At 59.6% G+C, this 26,567-nt stretch overlaps 1 protein-coding gene across 1 annotated transcript in view; it reads left to right on the forward strand.

Annotated features, from left to right (window-relative positions):
- The first annotated feature begins 272 nt into the window (after positions 1 to 272).
- The window catches only part of SH3GL1 (SH3 domain containing GRB2 like 1, endophilin A2), a 30,315-nt gene continuing 4,020 nt past the window's right edge, over positions 273 to 26,567 (forward strand). The window contains exons 1-4 of the mRNA XM_047705847.1: positions 273 to 519; positions 24,940 to 25,008; positions 25,218 to 25,290; positions 26,209 to 26,352. Coding sequence (XP_047561803.1) covers positions 475 to 519; positions 24,940 to 25,008; positions 25,218 to 25,290; positions 26,209 to 26,352 — 331 coding nt within the window. The 5' untranslated portion in view covers positions 273 to 474. The remainder of the gene's footprint in view (positions 520 to 24,939; positions 25,009 to 25,217; positions 25,291 to 26,208; positions 26,353 to 26,567) is intronic.

Consider the following 26,567-nt stretch of genomic DNA (forward strand, 5'->3'; position numbering starts at 1 on the left):
TAACAAACAGGTATATTGAGACTTGTAAACTCCGCCTCCCAACCTCTCCAGGATTTAAGCGCCTTTCCTAAAACGTTAGGACTACCTCCGGGGCCTCCAGGGGTCGCTGTAATCTCCATGGTCTCTCTAGGCTCGCTCCTGTCGGCTCGCTGGCGGAGGCCGCCGCCGCAGGGACGACGACATGCGCGTGCGCTCCCTGGCCGGCAGGGGGCGCGCGTGCGCAGTCGGGGCCGTGGGGCGCGCGCAGGCCGGCACCGGAAGTGTGCGGTTGCCATGTAATATCCTGGCCGCGCGGGCGCGCGAGGGGCTGAGGCGGCGCCGGGACAGGCGCGGAGCTGGCGAGAGGGCGGTGGAGGCGGCGCCGACGGGGCCCGCTGAGGCGCGCGGGGTATCGGCGGCGCCCGGGAGCCTGTCGCTTGCTCGGTCCCTCCGGTTCGCTGGGTCCGGGCGGGAGCCCCCACGGCGGGAGGCAGTATGTCGGTGGCGGGGCTGAAGAAGCAGTTCTACAAGGCGAGCCAGGTGAGCGGAGGCCGAAGCGAGGGGAGCGAGCCCCGGGCCCCAGGCCCCAGGCCGCCCGGAGTCGGGGAGCCGGCCAGGCCCGACCCTGGCTCGGGAGGGGGGCGCGGGCACCGAGGGGGCGGCGTTGGCGCGTGTCCCCCGCTGGGTGGGGAGAGCGCAGGAGGGACGGGGGTGCCCACGAAGTGGCCCAGGCCCTGCCCGCCATGTGGGCTCCGGTATCCCCTAGAAGGGTGGGCAGACCCCTGGGAGCGGCAGAGATGCGCCCGGAGGTTGACCCCGGGCAGGGCCCCCTTCTCCCTCCCTCCCCTGTAAAAGGGCGGAAAGAGCAGGGAAAGAAACGCTCCTGAGGCTGTCGACACAGGACTCTTGCCAGAGAGCCCAGGGGCAGGGAGATTTGGCGTCTGGAGTAGTTCTTTAAAACAAACAAACGAAAACCCCTTTTGATGGACCCGGTACAGAGTTGGGACAGAGTAGAGTGAAAAGTCCGTTTCCGCCTCCAGTGCCTCGGGCCTCCGGCCCCTCTCCGCAGCGGCAAGGACTGTCACCCACGATTCACATCCCTTTCCAAAGATAGGGTACACCTTTTCCTTTACAAAACACACACACGCGGTGGTAGCATAGGCTACACAGCCCTTTGTGCTTCGGGTTTTCCTTAAATGGTTTTGGAGGTAACGCTAGAGTTGGAATTCTCTCCATCTCAGATCGCTCTCTGTTGCGGGGGGGCTGGGCACTGTGGGGTGGTGAGCGGCATCCCTGGCCCCACCTCCTCCATCCCAGGAGCACCCCCCCCACCATCCCGACACCATCTATATCTCCCTGTGCTACCAAGTGTCCTTGGGGGAACTCCCCTTCTCCCCTTACCCCAGAGCTGCTGCTCCGGAGCATAGCCCCAGAGTTTCTTTGATCTATGTAGTGGGTTGGTGGTTCTCCTGTCATCTCTCTGGGACTGGCTGAATTTCAACCGGCTTCCTGGGGGCGGATGTGTAGATTGTTTCCAATGGGTTTTTGCTACAAATGACACTGCAGTGATGAGCCACTGACCGTCTCTGCTCACAGGTGGGATCGGACTTACAGGGTAAATGCCCAGAAGGGGAATGCTGAATCCAAGAGAACAGGGTTTTAGTTGTGACGGGGTAGTATAGGTTTTTTGGAACGTCCGTGTCCCATTGCTCGTGAGTCTGGTGCGAGCTGTGCGTCCGCTCTCCAGAAAACTGGGCGATGGGGGCAGTTCAGCTTAGAGTTTCAGATCCACGTCAAGTCCCGGTTCCTTGACTCCTACTGGTTCCCGCATCTTAATCTCAGATTCAGAAGCTTAGGTGTGGAGTGCATGTGGATAGACTCCACGGAGGAATGGGCGGCCATCCCAGGGGTGGTGTGGGCCCTGCCGGCAGACTGGGCTTTTCCCACAATTTGGAGAAGTTCAGGGGGAGGGAAGAGAAATGAGTCCACAGGAACGCAGCTGGTACCTTTTGCCCTTGATGGAAAAAGTCCTGACCCCACCCTAGTGTTTTATCTAGGGCAAAGCCCAGACAATGGCCAACCCCTGGAGGAAGAGAAACTTAATCCAGAGGGGTTCCAGGATTATTGCTGAGAGGACAGCCCTCTGCCCCAGCAGGATAGAATTAAAGGGACCTGGCCCTGGGTTAGACCTCTCTCAACAGACACCAGATCCCCAGGGCTTGACCAGAGAATCTGGGGGTGGTACTTACTGTCTTGGACCTTGATGACCTTGATGTAGTCCCTCCTGCAGGAGAAGCCCTCTCCTCACAACCCGCAGCTCTCAAGGCCCACGCTGGAGGCCCGTGCTGTCCCAAGCAGGCACACTGTGCTAGAGGCACTAGCTAGGCCGCTCTGGCCGGCCACCAGAGCTTTATGTCTCAGGGAAAGCAGGGTGCCCTACGTTCAGATCTGTGAGAAATACCTTGGAACCTGGAAAGCACCGTGCAGCATACGCTGCTGGTTCACATCGATTTGTGATCTCGCCATTCTGAGGCCCATCCCCAAACAAGGGCCGCAGTGGCCACGTCCTACTCTGGGAGCGGCTGTCTTGGCCTCCTGATGGACTCTCTGCCGAGCTGTGCTCTCAGGAATCATGCTGGCCGCGATCCGCTCTCTTCTGGAATAGTTCCCACAGGCCCCCAGCATCTCTGTGGTTTATCCGAATGTGTCCGTCTCCTTGTGTGTCTCCTTCTTGTGCTCCCTGCACCTCTCTTCATCCTCTTGTCCTCAGAGGAGGGTCGGCTGTTGAGGAGGACGAGGCCGTGGCTAATGTCTGTTGAATCCTCCCTGTGCGAACCGGCGGTGCGCGTTCAGCCTCTGGCCTCACTTACCTCGCACAGGAGTGAGTGCGCCCCCGTTTTACACAAAACCATGCGGGGCCGTTTATGTCTTCCTGTAGGGTGCTGGCTCTCAACTAGGGCCAGTTCTACTCTCTAGGAGACATTGACAATATCTGGAGACGTTTTTGGTTGTCGCAAACCTAGTTCCTATTAGCGTCTAGTGGCTGGAGGCTAGGGATGCCACCCAGCACCCTGTAGTACGCTGGGCAGCCCCCACAACCAAGAATTATCTGGGCCCAGATGGCCGTAGTGCTGAGGAAGAGAAACCCTGCCCTAAGATTTGTGAGAAGTGAGAATAATTACAGCAAAACAAAAACAAACAGAAAACCAGTACAACACCAACAACTCTCTCCTGGGCCATTCTTATGACAGCTGCCTGCTTTTTTTCATTTTCAGAACACAGATAACCACGTATGCACAGGTGGACGTGAACATACAGCTCAGCACCAGGTCGCACGTGGTTAGAACCCCAGGGTATCTTTTGGCCTCTGGTATTTTTAAGAAGACGTAAGCGTAGGCTGGGGCGACTAACCCTTCCCTTCTTCCCCCGCCCTGTGCGCCCTTTCAGGGACGTTTGGCAATGTGTGAGACGGTTTTTGGTTGTCACTACTTGGGGAGAGGGTGCACTGGCGTTGAGTGGGTAGAGGCTAGGGATGATTGCTAAACATCCTATGGTACACAGGACAGCCTTCCCCACAGCAAAGAATTATCTGGCCCCACATGTCCGTGGCACCGAGGTTGAGAAACCACGCTTTGAAACAGGTTCTTGATTTCAGAGGCTTGTAGAGGTGCTGTTTTTAAATTGAGAAAAAGAAGTCGGGTGGTTGTGGGAGAGAGTGGGGCATGGAGAGGCTTGGTTTCCAGAAGCTGAGGCTGTGACGTTCACTGAAAGTTTCTGATCTCACTGATGATACTGGTCACAGACCAGTTGTTAGTATCTGGCAGTATCCTGGCAAATCCCACCCCAGCTCACCTCTGGTGCAGACGTTCAGGTCTTGTATAAGGTCGGTTCGGGCTCGCATGAGAAGTCTGGGAGCTTTTACTTGTTCGGAACTGGCTGCTGCCGAAGCTTGCTAAAGAGTCTGTGAAGGAAAGCGCTGGAGAGAAGAGGCGTGTGTCTGGGGCCCCAGTCCTGCTGCCCGCCTGGTACTCGTGCGCACCTGGAACTGGGGGGATGCTTTAATCTGAGTATTTCTGGGGGAATAAGGAGGGTTGGGGACCCAGCTAGTGAGATCCAAACTAGGAAGTTCACTTCTCGCTGTGGTTCGATGTTAATTTCCAGGCCTGAGCTCTTCGCTGGTTTCTGATAATTCTTGTGGCCAGGCCAGATTTGAGAGTGTAACTAGGGATAGATCTGGCAGCTGCCTGGAATGCTGGCTGAACTTCACTTTCTCTCTCTCTCTCTCTCTCTCTCTTTCTGCCTGCCTGCCTGCCTGCCTGCCTGAACGGAGGGAGAGAGTTTGAACTAAAAGATTGGTTCCATCAGAGCTAGGAGGAAAATTCACAACTGCCATTTCCCATGGCTTTGAAGTTCACTGGGTGCTTTCTAGGCTCTGGGTTTGTGCCTGGGAGGAAAGATCAGACTTCCTCTGAGAGGCCTGTGGTGGGCTGGGGCACCCAGTTCCCCAGACTGTTAGAGTAAGTAATATCTGGGGGACGTGGCTGGTGTTTGGAATGTCCTCAGTTACTACCTGTTCTGACCTTTTTAAAATCCTTATTGTGTGGAATCAGGCTTTTGATACCCCAGCAAAGGGTTTGGCCTCTTAAGTAAAAAACATGGGATGGTCTTAGATGCAAAGTCTGGAACTTGCACTCCTTCACCTGCACGGAATAAAAGCATGGGACCTGTGTGCTGAGAACAACAGTGACAGGCTGAATTGGGTCCCTGCCCCAAGCCCTTGAGCTCAGCAGCGGTGGTTGACTTTCTGGAGACACTCAGCAGCCCTGGGAATGGCTTTGGCTGCTGGCGATATCCGTGTGTGATGGGAGCTGGGTTAAGTCCGACTTTGCCTGAAGCAACTCTCCTGACTTCGTCTGTGAGAAGACCCTTGAACTGGCCATGTTCCTGTGGGACCCTGGACGGAGATGCTCCCGTCCTGCGCCATTGGTGGCCCAGGCCCGGCTGCTCTTCCTGCCCAGCTTCGGTCACCAGCCCACTGTTCTAGGCTGAACCGTGGAGCCGCAGAACAAGTGTGAGACCACTCTCCCCCAGGGGACCCCGGGACCTCCTTGAACCCCACCACTTCCCAGGCCTGTCAGTAAAACTGGGTTCGCCCGACCGCCTTCCCAGGACCCGCCGTTCACAGTCCTGGAGGCGCTCTGTAGCCAAGCAGAATCCTGCGTATTCTTGTTAACGAACCAGGACCAGGAGGGCGCCCTGCTCTGATTCGGCTTCCGTGTCTGCCAAACGTGAGGTGGCAAGTTCCCCTCTGACTCAGAACCCTGTGTTTATTAAAGACCTGTTAGCCCGCCTGGGTGCACTTCTCCCTGCTTATCTGGCTCAGCGAGAGGGCACAGCCCACAGGGTACTTAATTATAGTCCGTGTGCCACTGAATGATGGCCTGTGAGGTTAGGGATTTCGTGTTGTCTCCCTGTTCAGTTCAGACATTGGAGGCTGCCACATTCCTGAGACCCCAGAACTTAGCGAGTGAACCGGGCATGCAGTACTGTTCCTCCCTGCACACCGCCCCCTCCCCCAGCCTTCCCTTTGCGAAGCCCCCTGAACCTTAGTATGTGTGCAGGCCTGAGCTCACTGGTTGGCCCCTCAGGTGTCTATCTGCTCTCTTTTTTCCTCAGAGGAAACACTTGGCGCTGTTTCCCAGCCTACTCAGGCCTGCCCTTTGCCTCTGGCGTGTGCGTCCCAGGGCCTTTGACCCAAGGACATAGGCCACTTCTGCCCTGGCCCATCTCAGCCCTTCTCCTCCTCTTCCGTTGTTGCCAGTATTTTGAAACTGATCCAATCTGGGGAACCTTAGTTTTTAATATGGGTCCTGTGGCCAACTTCCTCCACAGGGTTTTAGGGGCAAGTGTGCTACACATTTGGGCACTGTGGCAAGTTGTCTTCTGTTCCTGATTTCCAAGGCAGGGTGGCGGGGGGGGGGGTTGGCGGTGAGATGTGTAAGCTGTAGGACGGTTTGATGCTGAAGCTTTCCAGCAACAGACCTTCTCTACCCCGGGGGTTAGGAGCTCTGCAGGCCCACTGAGGCGTCTTTACCTTTGTACTCCAACCCCGATGGCTTTTCCTGCCTGGAGAGGTGTCAGGGGTGGCTTTTTTGGGTTCTTTTTCTTTTCTTTTTTTTTTTTAAAGATTTTATTTATTTGACAGACGGAGATCACAGAGGCAGGCAGAGAGAGAGAGTAGGAAGCAGGCTCCCTGCTGAGCAGAGGGCCCGATGCGGGGCTCGATCCCAGGACCCTGGGACCATGACCTGAGCCGAAGGCAGAGGCTTTAACCCACTGAGCCACCCAGGCGCCCCTTGGGTTCTTTCTCAAAGCTGTCCCTGGCAAGCTGGTTGGAGGGGTGTGTCAGACATGCAGCAGCTGGTTTCTGTCTTCGCTCCTCTTTGCTCTCTCCTCTCTCCCCTCCCCGCTTCCCCCTCTCCTCTCCCTTCCCCCTGCCCTTCCTCCCTGCCTGGTCCCTGTCCACCGCCCCTCCCCAGCCGCTCCCAGGACTGAGCGTGGCAGCTGCTGCTTCCACCGAGCGCAGTTCGGGTACATTTCCGCTCGTTTCCTGTTAGGCAGTCACCAGGGTTCCACGAACCCAGGATCCCAGAGGACAGCTCCATCTTCCTTTTCCGCTCAGCTCCTAGAAAAAAACCTGCTGACTGGGCCCAGAGAGGGAGGTCATGTAGAGACTCCCAACCACAGCAGGAAAATTGAAGTGTGATTTCCTCCAAAGGACCTGACTCAGCATCGGTTACTCCGCAGCTGCCCAGAGTCCACACCTGGGAATCAGGCGCCGCCAGTGGTGCCCACCAGTGGCCTCTTACCCCGTGCCCGAGACCATCCGCCCAGTGGCCCCTGTCCTAGCAGGGCTTGCAGTCGTGGGGAGTGTTGTCCTAGCCCAACCATGCGAGGGGTCCACCGAGTGTCACGGAGGGCGCAGGCTCTTCTCACAGGCTCGGCAGCCCTACTGGCCTTTGGTAGGTGAACCTCAGTTCACCTTCCACGTGTCCCTTCAGCCTCTGCATGGTGTCTCCCCAGCCCCCGGCCACTCAGAGCCCCTGTCTTCCCATCTCTCTGACTCCTGCATGGCTGCCTTCCCATTCGAGGACCAAGATTGGCAACTTTGTCACTGGATCCTCAGTTTTTGCGGGCAAGGCCCTTGTGGTCCTGCCACTGCTGTGTGCCCCGTTGAGCCCAGTCCCTGGCCGGTCCTGGGCACTCAGTAAGTACTGGATGGGTAGATGGACAGACGGATGTTTGTTTGCACATTAGTGAGCAAATGGTTGCGTCATGGGCCGCGGGTGCAGATGCCGGAGGTGTAGTGTCAGCACGCCCGGAGGAAGCTGAGCCCGGGACAGGCGGGAAGTGGGAACATCCCCCACTGACCTAGCATTCAGGACCTCCTGGAGCCCCGCCTGGTCCCAGTTTTAAATCCCACCTCTTCCCTTCACTGTGGCGCACTCCAGTCTGACCGGTCTACCGACCGGCCGGGCCACTTTGCCCTGCCTTGTTCCTTGAGCCTCACCTTTCGTATCCCAACCGGGTCTCTCTGTCCACTTCCTGTGTGCCCTGTAAAGCCCTGTTTGTGTCTCCCTGTATCCTTGCCCTCGCCCGGGGCCGCCCACTGGAAAGGGTTCTCCATGTTCTGAGCAGCTGACTGCTCTCCCGCCCACATGCCGTGTGCCAGATACTTCCGTACACCAGAGTGTGCTTTTCTGCTCATCAGACCTGAGCTCCTCATGGAGCACGGCTGCCTGGTGACTTGTGACAGGCCCAGGGCCCCCTGGGCCATCGCTTGCTGACCAAGTTTTCAGAAATGGTGGGAGTGGGGCAGTCCAGTGACAGTGGCCTCCCGCCATGTCCCTGGGAGTGGCTAACAGCCCTCCATCAGGAACAGGTCCAGCTGGTTTAAAAATAAGAAATCAAAACTCAGAGATTGTTCCCGTGGCTTTGGATTGGCATGAGAGTAAGTGTCTGGTTCTGTCGGTACTCTCGGGGGAGTCCCCAGCCTTCACCGGGTCCCATAATTCACATCTTGTTCACTAGCACCCCTCTACCCAGCCCTGGTTTTTCTAAAGTGCAGCAGCCGGATGATGAACTTTCTGTCATTCAGGGTCTCAGCCCCAGGATTGAGCAGCAATCCACATTCTTAGGAAGCCCCATTGGAAGGAAACTGGAAACTTCCTGTTCCTTTTTGCCCCCAAGTCTCCCTCTGGCCCCTGCCACTCACCTTCCCAGGACGAGGCCCCACGGCTGTCTGGGGGTCGAGGGGCAGACGGGCAGGCATCCGTCAGCCTGAAGGCCTTGACCCATCAGAGCCATGACTGTCCAGAAATGGACACCCAGTGCCGGCCCTTCAAGGCCAGCCTGTGTGGTTCACAGGAGGGCAGCTGAGGGAGTGGGGATGGGATCTCTTCATCTCTGAATCTAACCCGGCTGGTCTAGGGTTGACCTTTAGCTCCTGAGAGTGAGAACCCTCGCTGTGGGTTAGTCTCCCGCTGCTTTCTGGCCTGCACAACGCAGCATTTCCCCCATCTTCGTGGAACGTAAGAGCCGCTGCAGCTCCCCACTGACCGCCAGGTGGGTGTGTGGGTCAGGGCCCTGAAACGCGTGCAAGGGATGCCCCACGCTGAGCTGGGCTGTGAGGAGGTCCTGGACCCCAGAATCCAGATGGCTTTGTCCCCCAGCTTTGGCATGGGACATCTTCACTGGGAAGGAATCTGAGCTGTTTGTCTCGGGGCCCCTGAGTGCCCTCTGTCCCGGCCTGCGCTTCCCATAGCGGGTCCCCTGCTCTGCCCCCAGCGCAGCTTCAGCTCGGGGGTGGGGGCCCTTCTGTTGAGCGGAGCCTGTCTACCATCTCGGGACGAGCGGGCTCGGGAGTCGGGCGGCAGACGCAGGAGGGAAGTGTGCTCGTTCAGGAGGGCGGGGAGAAGGCCTTTCTGCTCAGTCGTCTCCGTCGTGCTTCTGGAGTCCAGGAGTCCGCTAGGCTCTCCAGCAGAGCCGCAGGGTCGACCTTGCAGAGGTCACTGGGGTAGCTCCCGGCGCGCTCAGCAGGCCCTGAGCCAGTCAGCGCTGGGGTGCCTGGGGTGCCTTCAAGGGTACGTCGCTTCTCAGGCACTTTGGTAGGGCGGTGGCTGCTGGTATTAGCATTCCTTATCGTTAATCACATTCTTACGTTGTAACCATTAATCTGGGTACATTGACCCCTTGGTGTGTTGTCGATAATCATTTGCTGATACCTGTTACCCAGCTGATGTCATGCGTGTCCACATACGGTTGCGCTGCATCCCTGCTGCTGTTGCCATGTCACGAAGTGGTTCTGATACAAAGAAAGATACAAAGAAGGGCCACCACAGTAGCCACGCGTCCACAAGAGTGTCACGAAAACCCGGGCAGTGCGTCCCAGGCAAAGCCCCTCCCTCATTGACGCAGGTGCGCGCGCTGTCTTCCGGTCAGCCCTCCGCCCGAGGGTGTGGCGTGACTGTCCGTCGTGAGCTGCTCGCCGCTGGGACGCGGCTAGCTGCGGCTTCAGCGCTCCGCTGGATGATCTTCCGTGGCGTGACCGCACCATCCCCTGCCAGTGGGCATTTATGATGTTCCCGTGTCTTTGCTCTTTCAAACCGTGTGGCAGTGAGCACTCTCGCAGGTGTCCCCTCGGGCATGTGTCTGACAGGTTTTCCAGACTTAGACCTCATTTAATCTAACCGTATAGGTTTTCTGTGGTAGCAGCTTGGAAAAAAATAGTCAGTTTGCATGACCTGAAGTCCTGGGCCCAAAGCTGATGGGAGTCACGTGTCTGAACACTCATAAGGGTGATATTTCCAGTGTGCTCTGCGGTACCGCCCAGGGGCCCCGGCCAGGACACCGAGTGGGCGAGGCGGAGGCTCCCCGGCCTGGGGTTTGCTGGGGGGTGCCTGGGAGGGACACGAACCTCAGATAAAGCAGGGAGGCCTGCAGCCGCAGCCGGCTCCCAGAGCCCTCTCTCTGCCCCGTGTCCTCCTCCCAGGATTCATTTGTGCATCAGCCTGTTAGCTCCTCAGTAGCTTGGTTTTCAGTCCTGCTCTCCACAGGAAGGCCGAGTGTGCGGAAAGCACCTGGCACCGGGCTTTGTCGGGGAGGGCCACTCGCGCCGACATATACAGTCGAGGCTCCCTGGTGGGAGATGCTTCGCGTGCACGCTCCCCGGCCGCTGGGATGTCTTCGTGGCCCCCAAGTCAGCACTTGGGGCACTTAGCGGTCCTTGCAAACCTGTGCTGAGGCGCGAACAATTCTGTCTCCCCGTGTGCTTGCTCTCCCAGCTGGGGGGGAACAAAGTGGCGCTCTGCGTTTGTGTTTCAGCTCAGACTGTTAACCAGGGTCCTTGTGGTATTGTTAAATGCCACATTTTTTTTCATTTTTGTGAGTGACTTTGCTGTCTGAAACGGCCCCAAGCCCAGAGCTGCAGGGCCAGCTCACATTCCCAAGTACAAGAAGACCGTGTTGTTCCGTATGGAGGAAACCCGTGTGTCTGATGAACCTTGTACATGAGGGGGTTATGGCGCTGTTGGCCAAGTTCAGTGTAGATGAGTCAACAGCGTGTGTTAAATACGGTGTCTTGAAACAAATGCACGTGACAACAAGGTTATGTATTGATCGGCTGTGGCCAGAGGCTTACAAGAACCTAACCCCATTGTTTCCCCTAGGAGCAGCGGGATCATATTCAACAGCTCAGTGTTTGCGGCGACTTTTTAGAACAGGAGTGCTATGGATGGGTGGCCAAGCCCTCCCACGGTTCCTGTGGCAGGCAGGGGGCCTCGACCCGCTCCATGGAACCTGTTCGTGTGCTGCCTTGGCGTGGGGGCTTGCTGATGGGAGCCAGGGTGTGGACCTGGAGGTGCAGAGATCACTTGGAACTGACCCAGCAGGCCCCGTCTAGGGATCAGGGCACTTCCAGCCAGGTTCCTGTCACCTCTGTGGTGAGAGGGAGAGGGTCGGGGAGAAGGGAGTATGGCAGGTCTGCTTGGCTGCCTTTGAGGACAGGACGGGCCACAGCCAAGGGCTGGGGGCCGCTCTAGAAGCCAGGAGAGGCGCCAAGACCCCCAGCGCCCCTAGACGGGAATGCAGCCCTGCCAACGCCTTGGACTTGGCCCGGTGAGATCCACGTCGGACTTCTCACCTCTTTAAGATTTGTGGTTGTATCGTTTTAGTGTCCGGTCGTTCAGTGTTTTGTGCTGTTTGTCACTGAGTTGTAGTGATTTGTTACTGTAGCCATAGGTCTGCACTGTCTGAAAGCCTTGTCCTGATAAAGGTTTTCAGCTCCTCTTCAAGGGTGGGTACGTGTGCACGCGCTCCTGTGTTTTATCCTCCCTTAGCTCTCGCCTCCAACTTGATGGCCACAGTCGGCCAGAAAATAGGACCAGTTCACTTGGCCAAGTCGACTTCTGGGTCACCGTGCTGAGAGCAGGTTCCCCCCCAACAGCCGTCTTCAGCCAAAGCGCTTTGTGGAGGGACTCCGGAGCTCTGCGGAAGGCACTCCCTGGTTCCTGGATCCCACCTTGGTGACTTAAAAGCTGATTGATGCGAAGTCTTCTGCCGCCATTGTTTAACATGAATCTGAATACCAGTGCTGTGTTCGGGTTTTATGCCAAAAATACTGTTGGCGCGTCTGCCCTCAGGGCGGCACCTCGCAGGAAACACTGCAGGAGGGTCACCAGCTCCTGCTGACTGTGTGGAAGGAAGTTGGCAGGTCTGGAGTCCAAGGGCCCCTTTCTTTGCATCGTAGAGCCTGGAGCTCACGCTAGATATTCTTTGCTTAATGACCAGACCACCCCGTCTCTAAGAGGGACACTTCAGGACCCCTCGAGGGCATTTGTTTCCATGTCAGCCCTCAGCTCCTCTGTCCTCAGCATGGGTTCAGATTCCGTGTCCCCTTGTCTGTGCCTTTCTTCACATCATATCCTGTTCTCCTTTCTGCATCAGTTTATCCTTCAAGGCCAAGTTCAGGGTCGTGTCCTTTGTGATCCATCCCTGGTTCTCTCCCCACAAGGAGGAAGTGGCTTCTCCCTGTGAGTCCCTTCTATTAATCTTTTTTGTCTGTGGTTTTGTTAATCCTTTTCCCCCTACTATACTTAGCATATAAAATGAATTGTTGAATGAATAGGGCAACCTTTTCAAAAGGGGGAAATCTGGCCTTCTGACTTTGACCCCAAATCTTCATCCCCATCCTGACAGAGCAGATCAGCTCCGGGCAGGAGAGTGTCCCAAACACGAATGGTGACTCAGTGATTGGAACAGGGCTGATACAGTAACACAGGGTCCTATGACCAGTGCTGGCAGCGAGAAACCAGGGATGATTCCCGAGGTGATGACCCTGGATTCTGGCTTTGCATTTGGACGTGGGAGGAAGAAAGCAAAGGAGCACACAGGGCTTTCTAGATGGGCGGCTAGAGCGAGTACTGGAGCCTCAGGGCTGCTGGCTTGCCTTGTTGCAATCTTCCCGCCCTCATCCAGGAGCCCAGACACCGTGTGTCAGTGGGGTCTGTCCTTCCCGGGAAGTGGAGGCAGCCCTGGGTGCTGCGAGGCGGCCCTGGGCTGCTAGATCGGCATCAGGAAGTGGGGAGGGGTTTGAGTGCGCTTACGGCTCCTAGCTTAAGAAGCAGCGACACCAGACATGTATCATGGGGTGACAACAGGACAGGAAGGCCACTAGGTTGGGAGGCCGGGCTCCTTTTCTTCCGCAAAATACAGAAAAGCGTTGCTGAGGGGTCCCGTGAGTCAAAGCAGCAGAGTCGTCTTGGCAAATGCAGCAAGCGCCCCCATCCCCAAATTGTGGGGGTGAGCTCTCATTTGCAGAGCGTAAGCGCCATAACCAGGAGCGTGTGTGCGTAACTAGGGATGCCTGGGGGCTCAGTCATTAAGCGTCTGCCTTTGGCTCAGGTCATGATCCCGGGTCCTGGGATGGAGTCCTGTGTGGAGCTCCCTGCTCGGCAGGGAGTCTGCTTCTCCCTCTCCCGATCCCCCGCCATCCCCCAGCTACTGCACGGGCTCTCAAGGAATTGTGTACGGCAGCCGCCTGTCAGCAGACATTCTTGTGCCGCGAGCTTTCCGGAGTCGAGGTCCTGTTACTGATCCCTCGGAGTTTCTGCTGCAGAAGAAGAGCTAGCAGATTGGCCCGCTGTGGGCGCAGTTTTTATCCCTGCCTGGCTCTGTGTGGTCATGCGTGTGTGGGACCACGGGTCCCTCAGGAGGGCTCTCCGGGAAGCCTCTCACCCCATTGTATGGGCCACATGGCGGATCCTGTTTCTGGACCTTGCCCGAGCCACGGAACGCTGCCCCAGCTGCCTGCACACAGCCCTCTGGCTGCCTTTCCTCGCGTGGCCTGTCCTGCGGTGACCAGTGGGCTGTCTGTGGGTTGTTTTGGCTTTTTTTTTTTAAGATTTTATTTATTCATTTGAGGAGTGGAGGCGCCTGGGTGGCTCCATTGGTTAAGTGTCTGCCTTTGGTTCAGGTCATGATCCCAGAGTCCTGGGATGGAGTCCTGCATCTGGCTCCGGGCTCAGTGGGGAATCTGCTGCTGCTTCTCTCTCTGCCGCTCTCTCTGCTTCTTCTCTGTCAAATAAATAAATCAGAGAGAGAGAGCAAGGGTGTGCATGTACACGAGCAGTGAGGAGGGGCAGCAGGAGAGGGGGAAGCAGGCTCCCCGCTGAGCAGGGAGCCTGACACAGGACTCGATCCCAGGACCCTGAGATCATGACCTGAGCTGAAGGCAGACGCTTGACGACTGAGCCCCCCAGGTGCCCCCGTCTGTGGGTTTTAAAGCACATTCACACCCGAGCCCCGCAGCACATCGTCACACCTCCCACCCTACAGCTGAAGAAACAGAGGCTCAGCAGAGTCCGCGTTCCTGTGAACAGTCGTGGCTGGTAGGCAGAGGCGGTGTGTGTTTCTGCTGAGAGCGCCCGCCCAGCGGCTCCCGGAGGGCAGGGTATGCGCGCCAACGTGCATCTATTTACTATCTCAATGGATATTGGTTACCCAAGCACCTGCCAGGATCCAGGCCTGCGCTGCCCTCCTGGCTCCTCATGATAACCGCAGCGCTGGCTGACGGGGCGCCCTGGAGCGGGGAGGTGGGACCAGCTGTCCCAAGTGGCCTTGCTGGAATGAAGATCAACCCTGAGGGAGGAGAGAGGGCCCCTGGGAACTGCACTGGTGCATCGGTGGCCTGCGGCAGGGTCCCTGAGAACCTCCAAGTCCTGGGTGCTCCCCCAGTGCTGGGGCACGAGCACTGATGGCTGTGTGTGTGTGTGTGTGTGCGCGCGCGCGCATGCGTCTGACCACATATCCCAAGGAAGGACAGGCCCACCTGCTCTGGTCACTAAAGGGAGGGTGGCAGCTGGAGGGATGGGGCAGTTTGTCCCCGTGCCCACCGGGAACTACTTGCCTGACCCAGGCGGCTCCTTCCTCCTCAGCCCTGTTGGTGTCCTCATCTGTGTGGAGGCGCTGGACAGTGACGCTGAGAATAGACTCCTTGCAGCTCTGGCTCTCCCAAGACTGGCTCTGCAGCCGACCCAAGCAGGTGTCGCTGGAGGGGGCAGGGGAGCAGTGGCCAGGTAGGGTGACAGAACGTTGGCACTTAGCACCTGGCCCCACTCACAGCGCCGGTCATTGACCCACAGCAGGGCTGGGTCTGCTGTGCTGAGGGCTGCTGCTCGCCATGTGCTGTCCCAGGGTCCACGCCTGCCCAGGAGCATATGTAGCCACACCTGAAGAAACTGGTCTTGGTGGCCGTGAGTCATCTGTCAGCCAGGCCTGCTGTCACCGCCCTGGTGGGACCGGCGAGCAGTAGCGCCAGGTGACGGCACGCTCCTCGGCACCCTCTCAGCACTTCTGGCTGGAGCTGTGGCCGGGAGCTCCGCGTCGGAGCCCTGCCCGCCCGGTGATGCCCAGCGCCCTGAGTGTGCACCGCCCTAGCTCCCCGCTCCAGTCTGGCGTGTTTCTGTTCAGAGGCTGTTTGCTGTCAGCCTTCCTCTCCAGCGTCCTGTCCTCCCAAACCACAGACTTGTTGCTTTCACAGGGGTTCCTGTCACTGAGAAGTCACGCCTCTCCAGGAAGGGGGGTTCTCTGAATATGAAGCAGTCTGGGCCTGACTGGTCCAGATTTGGGTTTTCTTTTTTTTCCTTTCCTTTCCTTTCCTATTTGAGAGCGAGAGGGAGACAGAGACAGAGAGCACGTGGTGAGAGAGCACGAGTGGGGGGCAGAGGAGGAAGCAGGCTGCCCGCTGAGCAGGGAGCCCAATGTGGGGCTTGATTTCAGGACCCTGCGATCATGATCTGGGCCGAAGGCCGTGGCTTAACCAACTGAGCCACTCAAGCGCCCAGACTTTGTTTTTCTTCGCAACTTTCATCAACCCTTGGCTCTCTGGTGCAGGAGCCTGCTGTGGGCAGACCTTGGGTGGAGAGCAGGGAGTTGGACTGGTAGCCTCCAGCCAGATTGCCAGCCTAACCCGAATTTCCCACCTGCGGGCAACGGAGGGACGTTGGGGATCCAGAGGCGTGCTGCCATCCAGTCAGCTCCTGAGCCCACTGCCCTCCCAGAGCCTCGCCGCCATGGAGTGGTGTATGAGGTCAGATCGAAGTGCTTCCTGTTGGTGATGGGGCTGCCCACTTCAAGGGCACAGTCCAGTGGGAGTGAAGCAGGTGACTTCACAGAACAGAAAACACAGCCCAGGTGAGCTGGCCCCAGGTGAGGTCTGATGGGGGCAGGGACTTGAGAGAGGAGGTGCCGGTAATGTGATGGGAGAGGTGACCACTGGCCACAGCACTCCCGTCTGGATAAGGAGGCAGGTGATGGAGAATCAGGAGGGCTTCCTGGAAGAGGCAGCTTCTCATAAGTTAGGACTTTAGAAATGGAAGGGGTCTTAGAGACCAGAGAGAAGGCATCTGTGTTGCAAGAGGCAGGGGCCCTGGGCTTTTAGGTCGGTCAGGGAATCTCCTTAGCTTGTCATGTTTGGGGTACACATGCCCCTTCTTGAGACTCTGGCCTGGGCGCCCAGCCTCTTGGGTGGTAGGCTGTGCTCACAGCGTTTGGTCTGGACGTTCTGTCGGTGCCTTCCGGAGGCCAGGCAGGATTTCCAAGCTGCGTCTCTGGTCTCTTCCTGAATGGCTCCTCTTCTGCCAGCTCTGCCATCACTACCAGACGAGTTTGCGGACCGCCCTTGTCGTCTCTGTGCATGTGCAGACCCCCTCATGCTCTGCCGCCCTGACCGTGGCCTGGCCGCTGGCAGCCGCCGCTCAGCACACGCTCACTGATATGAAGCCGGGCGGGCCTGGGGCTATATTACATTTGTTTGTGGCTTGGGTGTTTCTTTTTATAAGTTTTCATCTGAAGTTGACTTCCCCAGTTGTGTGACCTGCAGTCCTTTTGCCTCATCCCCACGATGAGAAGACAGAACCCAGGAGGTCAACATATATACCCAGGCGTTTTAGCCTGACCACGAGTCCCAGGGGTGATCTGTTCCTTGAGCAATTGCTAGCATCTCAGTTGTTGGTAAAAACCATCTGTGTAGCCGGGGCGCCAGCTGGGATCGGGCCCAGTTCAGAGTCCCCTGGTCCGCAGGCCTCATTCCTTCCACCCGCCCTGGGAGGAGGCAGAATGAGCTCACAGCCTGAGCCCCTCGCCCGCCCTCCCCAACCCCCGCCAAGTCTGGTGCTGCCCAGATTCCACACTTTCCCAGGGTGTGTTCTGGGCTGAGCCTCAGTCAGCGGGAGGGTGAGAGAAAAGTCCCGCCCGACTCCTCCTGGGTGAGCAGTAGCATGCCCTGGGCCAGGGTCTATGTGAGGGAGACTGGTGGACCCCCGAATGGCTCCAGTGCGCTCTTGGCATCGCACAGGGCCCTGTAGTGTTCCAGGAGCTTTGGTCTCCTATTAGCCCTGAGCCGTCGGTATTGTGTGGAGTTCCAGAAGGCTCAGGCCAAAGCCGGCCCTCAACTTCAGGTGTCTGGCATCAGGGCCAGCACAGTTATCTCAGAGTAGTCCTGGACGGCTCTGAACTCAGGGCCTTGCTCTGGTGTCCAGGAGCAAGTAAAGTCCTCCCGACCTGCTTACAGGGCCTGAGACGTGGCTCCACACTCGCTGGTGGGAGGGCTGCGGTTTGCAGCCCTCCCTGCCTGAGTGCCGGCCTCAGTCTCCAGCAGACCCATGCTCCTTATTAATCAGCCGCTCGTCTCCCAGCACCCTGATGCCTGGCTGGCCTCTGAAAACGAGGAACAAGCCAAGGAGTGCAGGACTAGCCTCTGGAGTTGGGCTGGACTTAACTTTCCTGGGACTCCTGCCTACCGCAGACATGCGCACACTACGCCGCCTGGGCCTGGGCAAGGCATATCTTGGGGCCCGGCTGTCGCATTTATAAGGTAAAGATACCGACCCAGAGGCCACAGCTGGGCCAGATGGTTGCTGGAGGTCTTGGATGCCTCGGTCCCTTCCTCTTGGGGTCTCCAGGACGACAGAAGAGCCAACAAGGCATCAAGACCACAGAAGGTCATTGGTGCTGCCTGACCCCTCCTGAGCTCCTGCTCTGCCGGCTCCCCTTGGTGCCCAGCGGGGTCTACTTCCTCCCCCAGATTCTGTGAGATCAACCAGGGAACTGGGGAACCATGGATGAAAGCAGGGACCAGTTCTGTTAAATGGCTTCTGCTTCCTTTTGGGGAAACTTGGCATCTTCCTAGAAATCCCAGGATTGCTGATCTTTACGGTTGGACTTGGGCCAACACTCCATTTCATGGACAAGGAAACTGGGAGGGTCCCCAGAGGAGCCCCGCCCAGGACCTTAGGCCACTGCCCCCCCACAGCGCGAGGGGAAAGCCCTGCCTGCGGCCAGTGCCAGCCGGCCTGCCCTCTCCCGCACCCTCCACATGGAGCTGGGGCCGGGCAGGAGTTCCTTGTTGCCTCATCTCCTGGGACTGCTGAGTCACCCTGCTGGGAGGAGCAAGGCGCTCCCCTCAAACCGAGAGGGCTGAGGCCGGCTCCATCACTTACGGGAACGGGGACCCAAGCAACAAGAAATGGCACCTCGCAACTGTGTGTGTCTGCTCTGCCCCTCACTGTTCCTCCGCAGCCTCGGGCCCTCAGATTTCTCCCAGTCTTTGGGGGACCCTGCACCTCTGTCCGTTAGCCACACCTGGAGGCGGGAGGAGAGGCCGCCTCTCGAGCCGGCCCTTTGCAGGTGGGGAGAGGGGCCAGCGAGAGTCTGCCCTTCGGTGGGCCTTGGGCCAGCCAGTCAGATGGTGTCCAGCAGACCTGTGCAGCGGGCCGGGTTGGGTCAGAAAACAAGACACACGGGGTCCCGGCACCCCCGGAGCTGACGGTCAGCCGGAGATAAATGTGGGATCCAAGGCTTGCTTGGCTTGTGGAGTTAGGATGCGAGGTGCTCTGGAAGGCCTGGGGGACTCTTGCAGGAAGTTGCACCAGAACCGAGGCCGCCTACTCCACGCAGGGACTGGGCCACGGTGGCGGACAAGGGAGCAGTCCTGGGGGCCGCAGTGCAAACAGGGTGGGAGCCTGGAGAGGGTGGCAGGCCTCGACGTGATGCGTGGAGGGTTCTGGACTGGAGGCGGGAAAAAGGCCCAGGGAGGGAGACTTGGGGAGAGGCTACCCGGGGTCCTGGGGAGGACCAAGGAGAGTCTAAGCCAGGGTCGGAGCAGGCCTGGTCCGGGCGCGTGGGGGTGCTGCAGAGGCCCACGTGGCCCTTGCCACAGATCCTTGGGTTCAGTAGGCCTCGCGGGCAGAGTGACGGTGCAGAGCGGGTGGATAGACCGGGCTCTAGTAGAGTCTGTGAAGAACTTTCTTAGCCTGGAGCGGGGAGGGGCGAGGGGGGCAGCTGTCCTGGTGTCTGCCCAGTGAGTACTTGTCCCCGCTGGGACTCAGACCAGCACTGCAGAAGCAGAGGTCAAGGCCTCCATATCTGGCCTCCACTGCGTCCCTCCGCTGTGTTCCATCTCCAGGACAGCAGCACATGGAGCCTCGTCATCTGGCTCCTCACTCCGCCGTGACAGTCACTGGGTGATGGTCCCCTGTCTGCCTCGCCACTTCCTCCTGAAGTCACTTCTTCCCAGTGGTCAGTTCCTGCTCCCAGTGGTCAGTGGCCAGCTCAGACTTTGGGGTGAAGCCAGACAGGTGACCTGGAGGCGTTTTCTTACTTGCGGGTCCCCCCTGGCATTCGGACAGCGTGTGCCAGGCAGGGCAGTGGCCGTTGGGACCTCATGGGCTGTTCGGCTCATCGCCTTCCAGGCAGCACAGCGTTTCTCTCCCCGTGCCAGCCCAGTGTCCCATCCTTCATCTCCAGGAGCCGAGAGCCAAGCTGTCCCGAGCTGCATTTGTGCCAGGTTGGGGGAGGCTCCAGCCAGCCCGGGACGTGGCATCAAGGACCGGCCCTATGGGTAGCAGAAGACCCCGGGGGTTTCAGCCTTCAGAAGCCTGGTCTGACCGAGGCCCTCCTGCCCGGCTCCTCGCCACAGGTTTGCTGGCTCTGTCCCCAGATGACAGCAGCCCCACTCTGGCAGGGAAACCAGCAGCTGGCATGGCCCTATAGTCTGGGGGACCTCCGGCTTCTGCTTCTGCGCCAGCACCGACGCCACCGCCGCCTTCTGCTGAGAGAACGCTCGGGCTTTCAGAGGCCGCGGTCCTTCGGCACCAGAGCTGGCGTCCCCGGGAAGCCCCGACGTGCCGCGTGCAGGGCTGTGTCGGTGCGGGTTGGCCCACCGGGGCCTGAGCTGGTGGCCATGGCACCCAGCTAGCGGTTTTCCTGTGGCATCTAACCTCACAAGACTATTCCTGGTTCATCATTGCCACCACACCCTTCCACCAAGCTGCTTTTTGGAAAACACAGACTGGATGGCCGGGAGGAGAGCAAGTATGCGCCCCGAGGTGTGAAGGTGCCGGCAAATCCGGGGCAGTTTCAGACTCCCGGCATGCCTCGGGGAGTTCTGACTTGTCCCAACCCTGCCTTCCGTGGGGGTGGCGACCTCTTCTCTCAGTCACCTCCCAAATATTTACGGAGGACCTGTGACAGACGTGTCACGCTTGGGGCAGGTGCTCTCAGTCTTGCTCACACGTCTCCGTCACGTCCTCTGGCTCCTCCCAGGAGGAGGAGGAAGGTTCGTGCAGGCACAGCTAGTGTCCCCATAGACTCTACTTCCTTGGCACCCCCTCGTCACCCCAGAGCCGGGGCCCAGCCCCACATCTCGTGGCCTTTGCTTTCAGAGCCATAGGGGAGCTCCGCCCTGCTCGGCAAGCAGCTCAGCCTCCCGAGGCTCACGAGGGCCCAGGCTTTGGCACTTTCCCCAAGTGTCCCGGTGACGCCAGGGGCCACTGGGGGTTCCTGGGTGGGGACGGACGCATCAAGAGGCGGCGGCTTGGGGCAGTCAGTGCACCCCACACGCCACCTCCCCAGAAGCATGCTCGCCTCGCCCTGCCTTTCCAGAAAGGGAGCCTGTTAGCCAAAGAGCACAGCAGCTGGTGTCTGTGCCAGCGCCCCCTCAGATGGGGGCCTGGGGGCACAGGGCGAGGAGGGAGAGCTGGGTGAGGGGGTGTCATGAGACCAAAGACCATGATGGAAACGAGAGGGGTTTGCTCTGCAGCGTTTGGCTCCGAGCCTTCCAGATGTTAGGAGGCGGCAGGGAAGGCGGGTGGAATTGGAAGGGATCTGGAGGGAGTGTGTCTGTCCTCGGGCTCCATCCCCTCCCCTCCCATCCTTGTGCCGTCACCCTGGCTCAGGAATGTCTCAGCTGTGCCCGGGATCATCCCCATTGCCTCTGGGGCCTCCCGTGTCCAGGCATTGCGTATACCTCATTCTGACCCCTCCCCACAGCCCTCGGAGGCCCACGTGGTCCTCAGGCTTCCCCCGTATCCTACTGCCGCCCTCCCCCAGCGCAGGACACAGTGCAGGTAGACTGGCAAGTCCGACAGGTCTGGGCACAGCACCCATGTCCTCCACTTACAGTTCCACGGTCTCTTACTCCTCAGTTTCATCATCTGTGAAATGGGCCGGCTGGTCCCCCCACCCTCTTGCCTGTACTACACACCTCCTGGCACGCAGTCGGCCAGGAACTATAGCCCTTGTGCCCCAAACCTGCCTCTCACCCAGAACCCAGAACTCTCTACCCACCTGGCCTGGCCCTGCCAGTTGGGGCCCTGCCCTTCAGGTCCAGCTCGCAGCCACAGCCCACTCCCCTATGGGCATATTTACTCCTCCTTTGTGACTCTCATGTATTCTCTGCACTGCACTGCTGTTTCGTCAGACTTTCTCATCTCCCTTGCCAGAGCGGTGATCCCCAAGGCCAAGTCAGACTCTCGTGCTCCTTCTGTACCTGCCCTGCTTCAGACACCGGGCATCGCGTAACGTGGTCGTTCGCTGGTCAACCCCCATCCTGACAGCCATCGCTAACTGGAGCAGCTGTGCTCATGCCTGAGAGCCGGGAGGCCTGTTCACTGGCCCAGATCCTCAGATGGCTCGTGTAGGGCCACAGCCGGAGTGGCTGGGCCCCAACCCTTGAGGCCCCCTTTGCCCCGGGGCCCTGGTCTCAGTCACCTGTTCTGTGCTGAGAAGCAGCTTCCCCCTCTGTGCCTGGCTTGGCAAAGGTCATCCTGGCACCCACAGATGGGCAGGGAAAAGTTAGCTACATGGACGCAGGAGGGGAAGTCTGGGCCAGGAGCGGTCAGGTGACCTCTGGTGTTGCCCTGGGATGTGGTCCTGGAGCGCAAGTGGCCCACAGACACGAGGCACAGGGCATGAGTAGGGACACACGTGGCAGCCCTGCACATCTCCGCTCCTCCCAGCACCTCCGGGCCAGCTTCCTCCTCCCCTCCTCCTCCTTTCCCTCCTCCTTTCTCTCCCTGCCTTGTTTTCTCTTAAACCCTTACATGATCAAAGCAGGTTTGCCCAGGTCACCGAGCCCGCAGACAGACCCCTTCATTTTCCGTGTTGCGCGTGTCGATCCGGTTTTCCTGTGGAGAGGATTCAGCCGGAGGCCACTGTTGGCTTTCTCCCACCCCGCGGGATTCACACTCCTTCCCCAGCTGCCACCAAGTGGCCACCGTGGACATGCCTGCCGGTGACCAGCTCCCCATGATCCCCCTCCCCCACCCCCGAAAGCAGCTTCTCCTGCCCTTCTGTGTCCTGAGGCCGGAGCGGCTGCCCCACTGACTTGCGCTCCTTTCGTGGGTCCTTCCGCTGCGTGTTCTCTTTCTGTCCCGATGGTCAGATTCCCTGCTTCTCTCCAGAGGTCTGGAATGATGACATGGGTCTCTGAAAGAACAGCCCCTCCCCCAGACAGTCTATTACTGATGCCCACAGGCCAACCCTTGTGCCTGGAAGTCATGTAGGCATGCTGGGGTGAAGATCCGGTGCTGTTCCAGGCTCGCTTGTCTCCCAGGTGCCTCGTTCGCCGGGGGTGCTGTCAGCGGACGAGGCTCCACTGCTCATAGACACAGGTGACAGGCCCCCAGGAGAGACCCCCTGCTCTAGCCCTTCGTGGACACAGTCACTGAGCACTACCCTGAGGCCCACCATGCGGGCAGCGCCAGTCCAGGGGGCGAGGAGCTCGAGCTGGTCTCAGAAGGAGCGGGGGCGCGTCTGCTGGGCAGTGGGGAGCTCCCCTCGGAGGCCGCTGCTAGGTCCCACTGCCGGGCAGCCTCTTCACAGCCGTGGGTCTCACCCCGTGGGGGCCGCTGGGGGCACAGACTGGCTCCTGAACTGGGGCAGTGTTCTGGAGAAGGTTCTGGCCCAAGCTGGGCCTCATGTTGGCTCCCGGGAGGCGCCGGCCTGGCTTTCTCAGCGGCGGCCTTTTTGGGGTTGGAGCTGGTGATTCAGGCTCCGATGAAGTTGGTGGGGCCCGGGATGCTGCAGTTTCCACACACTGCTGCGGTGGCCCTGCAGGAGAGTGGGCTCTGGTCACCACCCTCTCTGCCTGTGCTTGGGGTGGGGGGTGCCGTGGCCACGCAGGGCTCCGCCAGCAGGGGACCTTCTGCACTGGAAGCCCGTGGGCGTCCCTGGCCCATCTCAGGTGTGGAGAGGAAGAGCGGGCCCCACCAGGCACCACGCCTGTTTCTTCCTGCCCCGCGAGGGTGCAGGATCGGGCTGTAGGGAGTCCGACCGAGGGCATGTGGGAAGGGAGCTTTGGGTGCGGTGCACGTTCTGCGGGGGGACAGGTTATTTCCGAGGGGGCGTCTGCTTCTCTCATTGGATCTGAAAATGTGTGTGCGTTCCTCCTGAGCAGGAGCGGAATGTCGGGATCATGGCCTTCCCCGTGGGCAGGGCCTTTTGGGACCCTCCCACCCCCCTCCACTCAGGCAGCATCCCAGCCGCTGAGCCTCCACCGCTGGCTGCTCGGTGACAGGAGGCTCCGGTCCCTAGAAACACCTGCTCCTCCTGCCCAAAGGTGCGAGCTTGTTACCAACACCTGCAGCTCTTCCCACAGGCCGCTCGGGCCCGTCTCGGCCGGGCACAGTCTGCACCCTGGCACGGCCCCCACTGAGAGCTACAGCCCTCTGTTGCTACAGTTGGCACATGACTTCTTTGATTTTCCCTTTTTCCTCTTGGCCTCTTGTCATCCTTTCATCCATTTGTGCTGGTCCAAGACTATGAGCTCTGAAGAGAAAGGACATGGGGAATGGTCATCTGTTCTGTGAGGGCCTTGAGCCCGGAGCTCTCAGGCGGGGTGAAGGGAGACTAGTAGGGACCCCGCGTGGCCTCCTTTGTGCCCGGGTGCAGGGACAGCCTGGGAAATCCAGCCCCACACGTCCTGCCTGCAGAGCTGAGGGCTCTGGGGAGACGGGGGAGGCGCCCCTCATGCCTGCCCCCTCCCCAGCCTGCAGGGTCTGCCCGTAACCCTGGGGTCCCGGAAGGTGTGGTTTTGAGCGCTTACGCTTCAACTCCCTCCCAGTTCACCAGAAGAGTCCCGTCTCACGACAGGCAGTGAACTCATTTCCCTCTCTGGCAACCACTGAATTTGAGAACGTCCTGTTTTACCGTCATCAAAAGAAGTGAAACTGTCCCACGAAATAAAGTGGAACGCCCCATGATGGCCCAGGGAGAGACCAGGGTCTTTCCTTATGGAGTGACCAGCAGGAGCCCGGAGGGCAGCCCCTGCCTGTCCTGCCGGGTCCCCTAGAGGATGGCGCATGGCGTGAGCCACTGCAGGTGGCGATAGTCACGAGGCAGACCCTGCACCAGCCCTGCTTCCTTCCTGTCCCCGCACTGCAGCGGCCTCACCGCTCGCCTGCACTGCAGGCCCCTCCTGACTCCCAGGGTCAGCCAAGTGGAAACCCCGACCCACTGGCGCACAGACCCTGTCTGCTCCGGATCCAGGGGTGGAGGGCACAGAGCGATGGCCTGCGTCGTCCGCATGTCCGTTCAGCTGCAGGACCGCCTCCCCACTGCAGACCTCACTTCCCAGAGGTGCCCGGGGAGAATGTGTTTTGGGGAAGTGCTGGCCCCCGGGTTCCAGGATTCCTTCCCAAAGAGGCAGGAATTCAGTGCGGGAAAGGGAGCTGTGTGACCCCGAGCAGAGCTATTCTGGTGAACCTTATCCCAACACCTGGAGCCGAGCCATGGCATCACTGTCCAGGTGTGGGCATCTGAGCCCTGAGAGAAAACGTCACTCAGCTGTGGTCGGCCCCACGTGTGTCTGCGCCCCACGCGTGTCTGCGGGGATGGTGGGGCCTCGAGGGGTAGGCGTGACCAGGGAAGGCTTCCAGCAGGAGGCGCCGCCCCTACTCCCCTCTCCCCCGGCCACCCACCTTGCCGTCAGCCACACCCCTGGGAAGCCATCCTGGAGGGCACACTCCTTCAGCAGCTGCCCTGGCAGCGGGCATGGCTGGAAAGCATAGTCGGGCCTTCTCCTCATCTGAGGCTCACACTGGTTTCCCTCCTTCTGTTTCCCAGCTGGTCAGCGAGAAGGTCGGAGGGGCTGAAGGGACCAAGCTGGATGAAGACTTCAAAGAAATGGAGAAGGTACCGGGAGAGCTGGTGCGGCCCGCACTGTCACCCTCCCAGGCCACAGCCACACCACAGCTGGGCTGCGATGGGGGGGTCCCGGATGGATGGGCCTCTGACCCTGGGAGGCAGGGGGTGGGGCAGAGGCAGGGGCTGTCCAGGGACTCCCGGTCTGGCCTCCGGCGCCCCAGTGGTTGTGAAAGCCCACACTCCGCCTCTCTCGACAGAAAGTGGATGTCACCAGCAAGGCCGTGACTGAAGTGCTGGCCAGAACCATTGAGTACTTGCAGCCCAACCCAGGTAGGGGTGCCAGCCGGCTAGAGGGTCCCGTGTCAGCCAGGAACCACCGGTCTCCGGGGCCAAAGGAGGAACGTGTGGGCTCAGAGAACTTAAGTGCCCGGGAGTAGGCAGGCAGGTTTCATGGGGGGCTGGACCCAGGGGTGCAGAGGTTGCCCTCAGAGTCCCGTGTTTCCTTTTGTCTCCATCAGGCAGCTCTTGTTCTGTGTGGCAGCCCTAGTCCAAAGTCACCCCTACAGCAGTCCTAGTCACCCCTACAGTAGTCCCCGCCGGGAAGGGTATCTCTCCCACCTGACCAACTCTTTGCACCAGTTTGAACTGGCTGCCCACCATTTGCCAGGCCCTAGCTGCAGGCCCAGCTTTGGAGCGTGAGGTGGGAGTCTCTAGTCTGAGAGAGAGACGGGAACCTTTCCCTGAGGACAGTCCAGATTCAAGTTCCTGCAGTAGGAGGTGACGGCTGTGGGACCTGCAGCAGCTCCAGCCGGGTCTGCTCGAGGCCCGCGCCAGGGACAGAGCTGAGCGGGCGAGGCTAGCGCACAGCTTCTCCCCTGTGCCAGGCACCTGTACACACCTATGCCTGCCCACTCACTTCTCTGGGGTGCTAGTCCCCAGGCCAGGGAGGGGAGCTTCTGGGATCGGAGCTGCGCTCCAGGATGCAGAGGCCCCAAGGGGCCCAGGGGAGCCGATTCACCTGCTCGCTGCCAGTGCTCCTCTGTGGCCAGGGTGGGCAGAGGTGGGAGGTCCGTGCAGGAGATTCTCCTCGGAGCCTGGCCATCGGCAGACCCAGGAACTAAGGTTCCTTGGGCCAGAGCAGCGCTCTATAAGAAGGTGTTGGGGACAAGCAGCCCGCAGCGCTGGCAGAGTGCAGGCCTGTTCTGGAGAGAGACCGGCTGCAGGCCTCCCCAGCCTGTTCTCTTCCAGCTTCACGGGCCAAGCTGACGATGCTCAACACGGTGTCCAAGATCCGCGGGCAGGTGAAGAGCCCCGGCTACCCGCAGTCGGAGGGCCTGCTGGGCGAGTGCATGCTCCGCCACGGGAAGGAGCTGGGCGGCGAGTCCAACTTCGGTGAGGCCTCCAGAAGGCCAGGCTGCAGGGCCAGAGCGCCTGGCGCTGGAGGGTGGGGTGCCACTTCCCTGCCGTGCTCCAGAGTCCTGTACGGGGCCTGTTAATTCCCTGGATGAGGGCAACGGAAGCTCCCAGAACACCCTTTCCTCTGTGGGGATGAGCAAGGAGCGGAAGTGTTGCCGCCGGAAAGCCTGCCCTTGAGCCACAGCTAACGT

The sequence above is a fragment of the Lutra lutra genome, chromosome 1 (genome assembly GCF_902655055.1).
Source record: "Lutra lutra chromosome 1, mLutLut1.2, whole genome shotgun sequence".
Taxonomy (NCBI): Eukaryota; Metazoa; Chordata; class Mammalia; order Carnivora; family Mustelidae; genus Lutra; species Lutra lutra.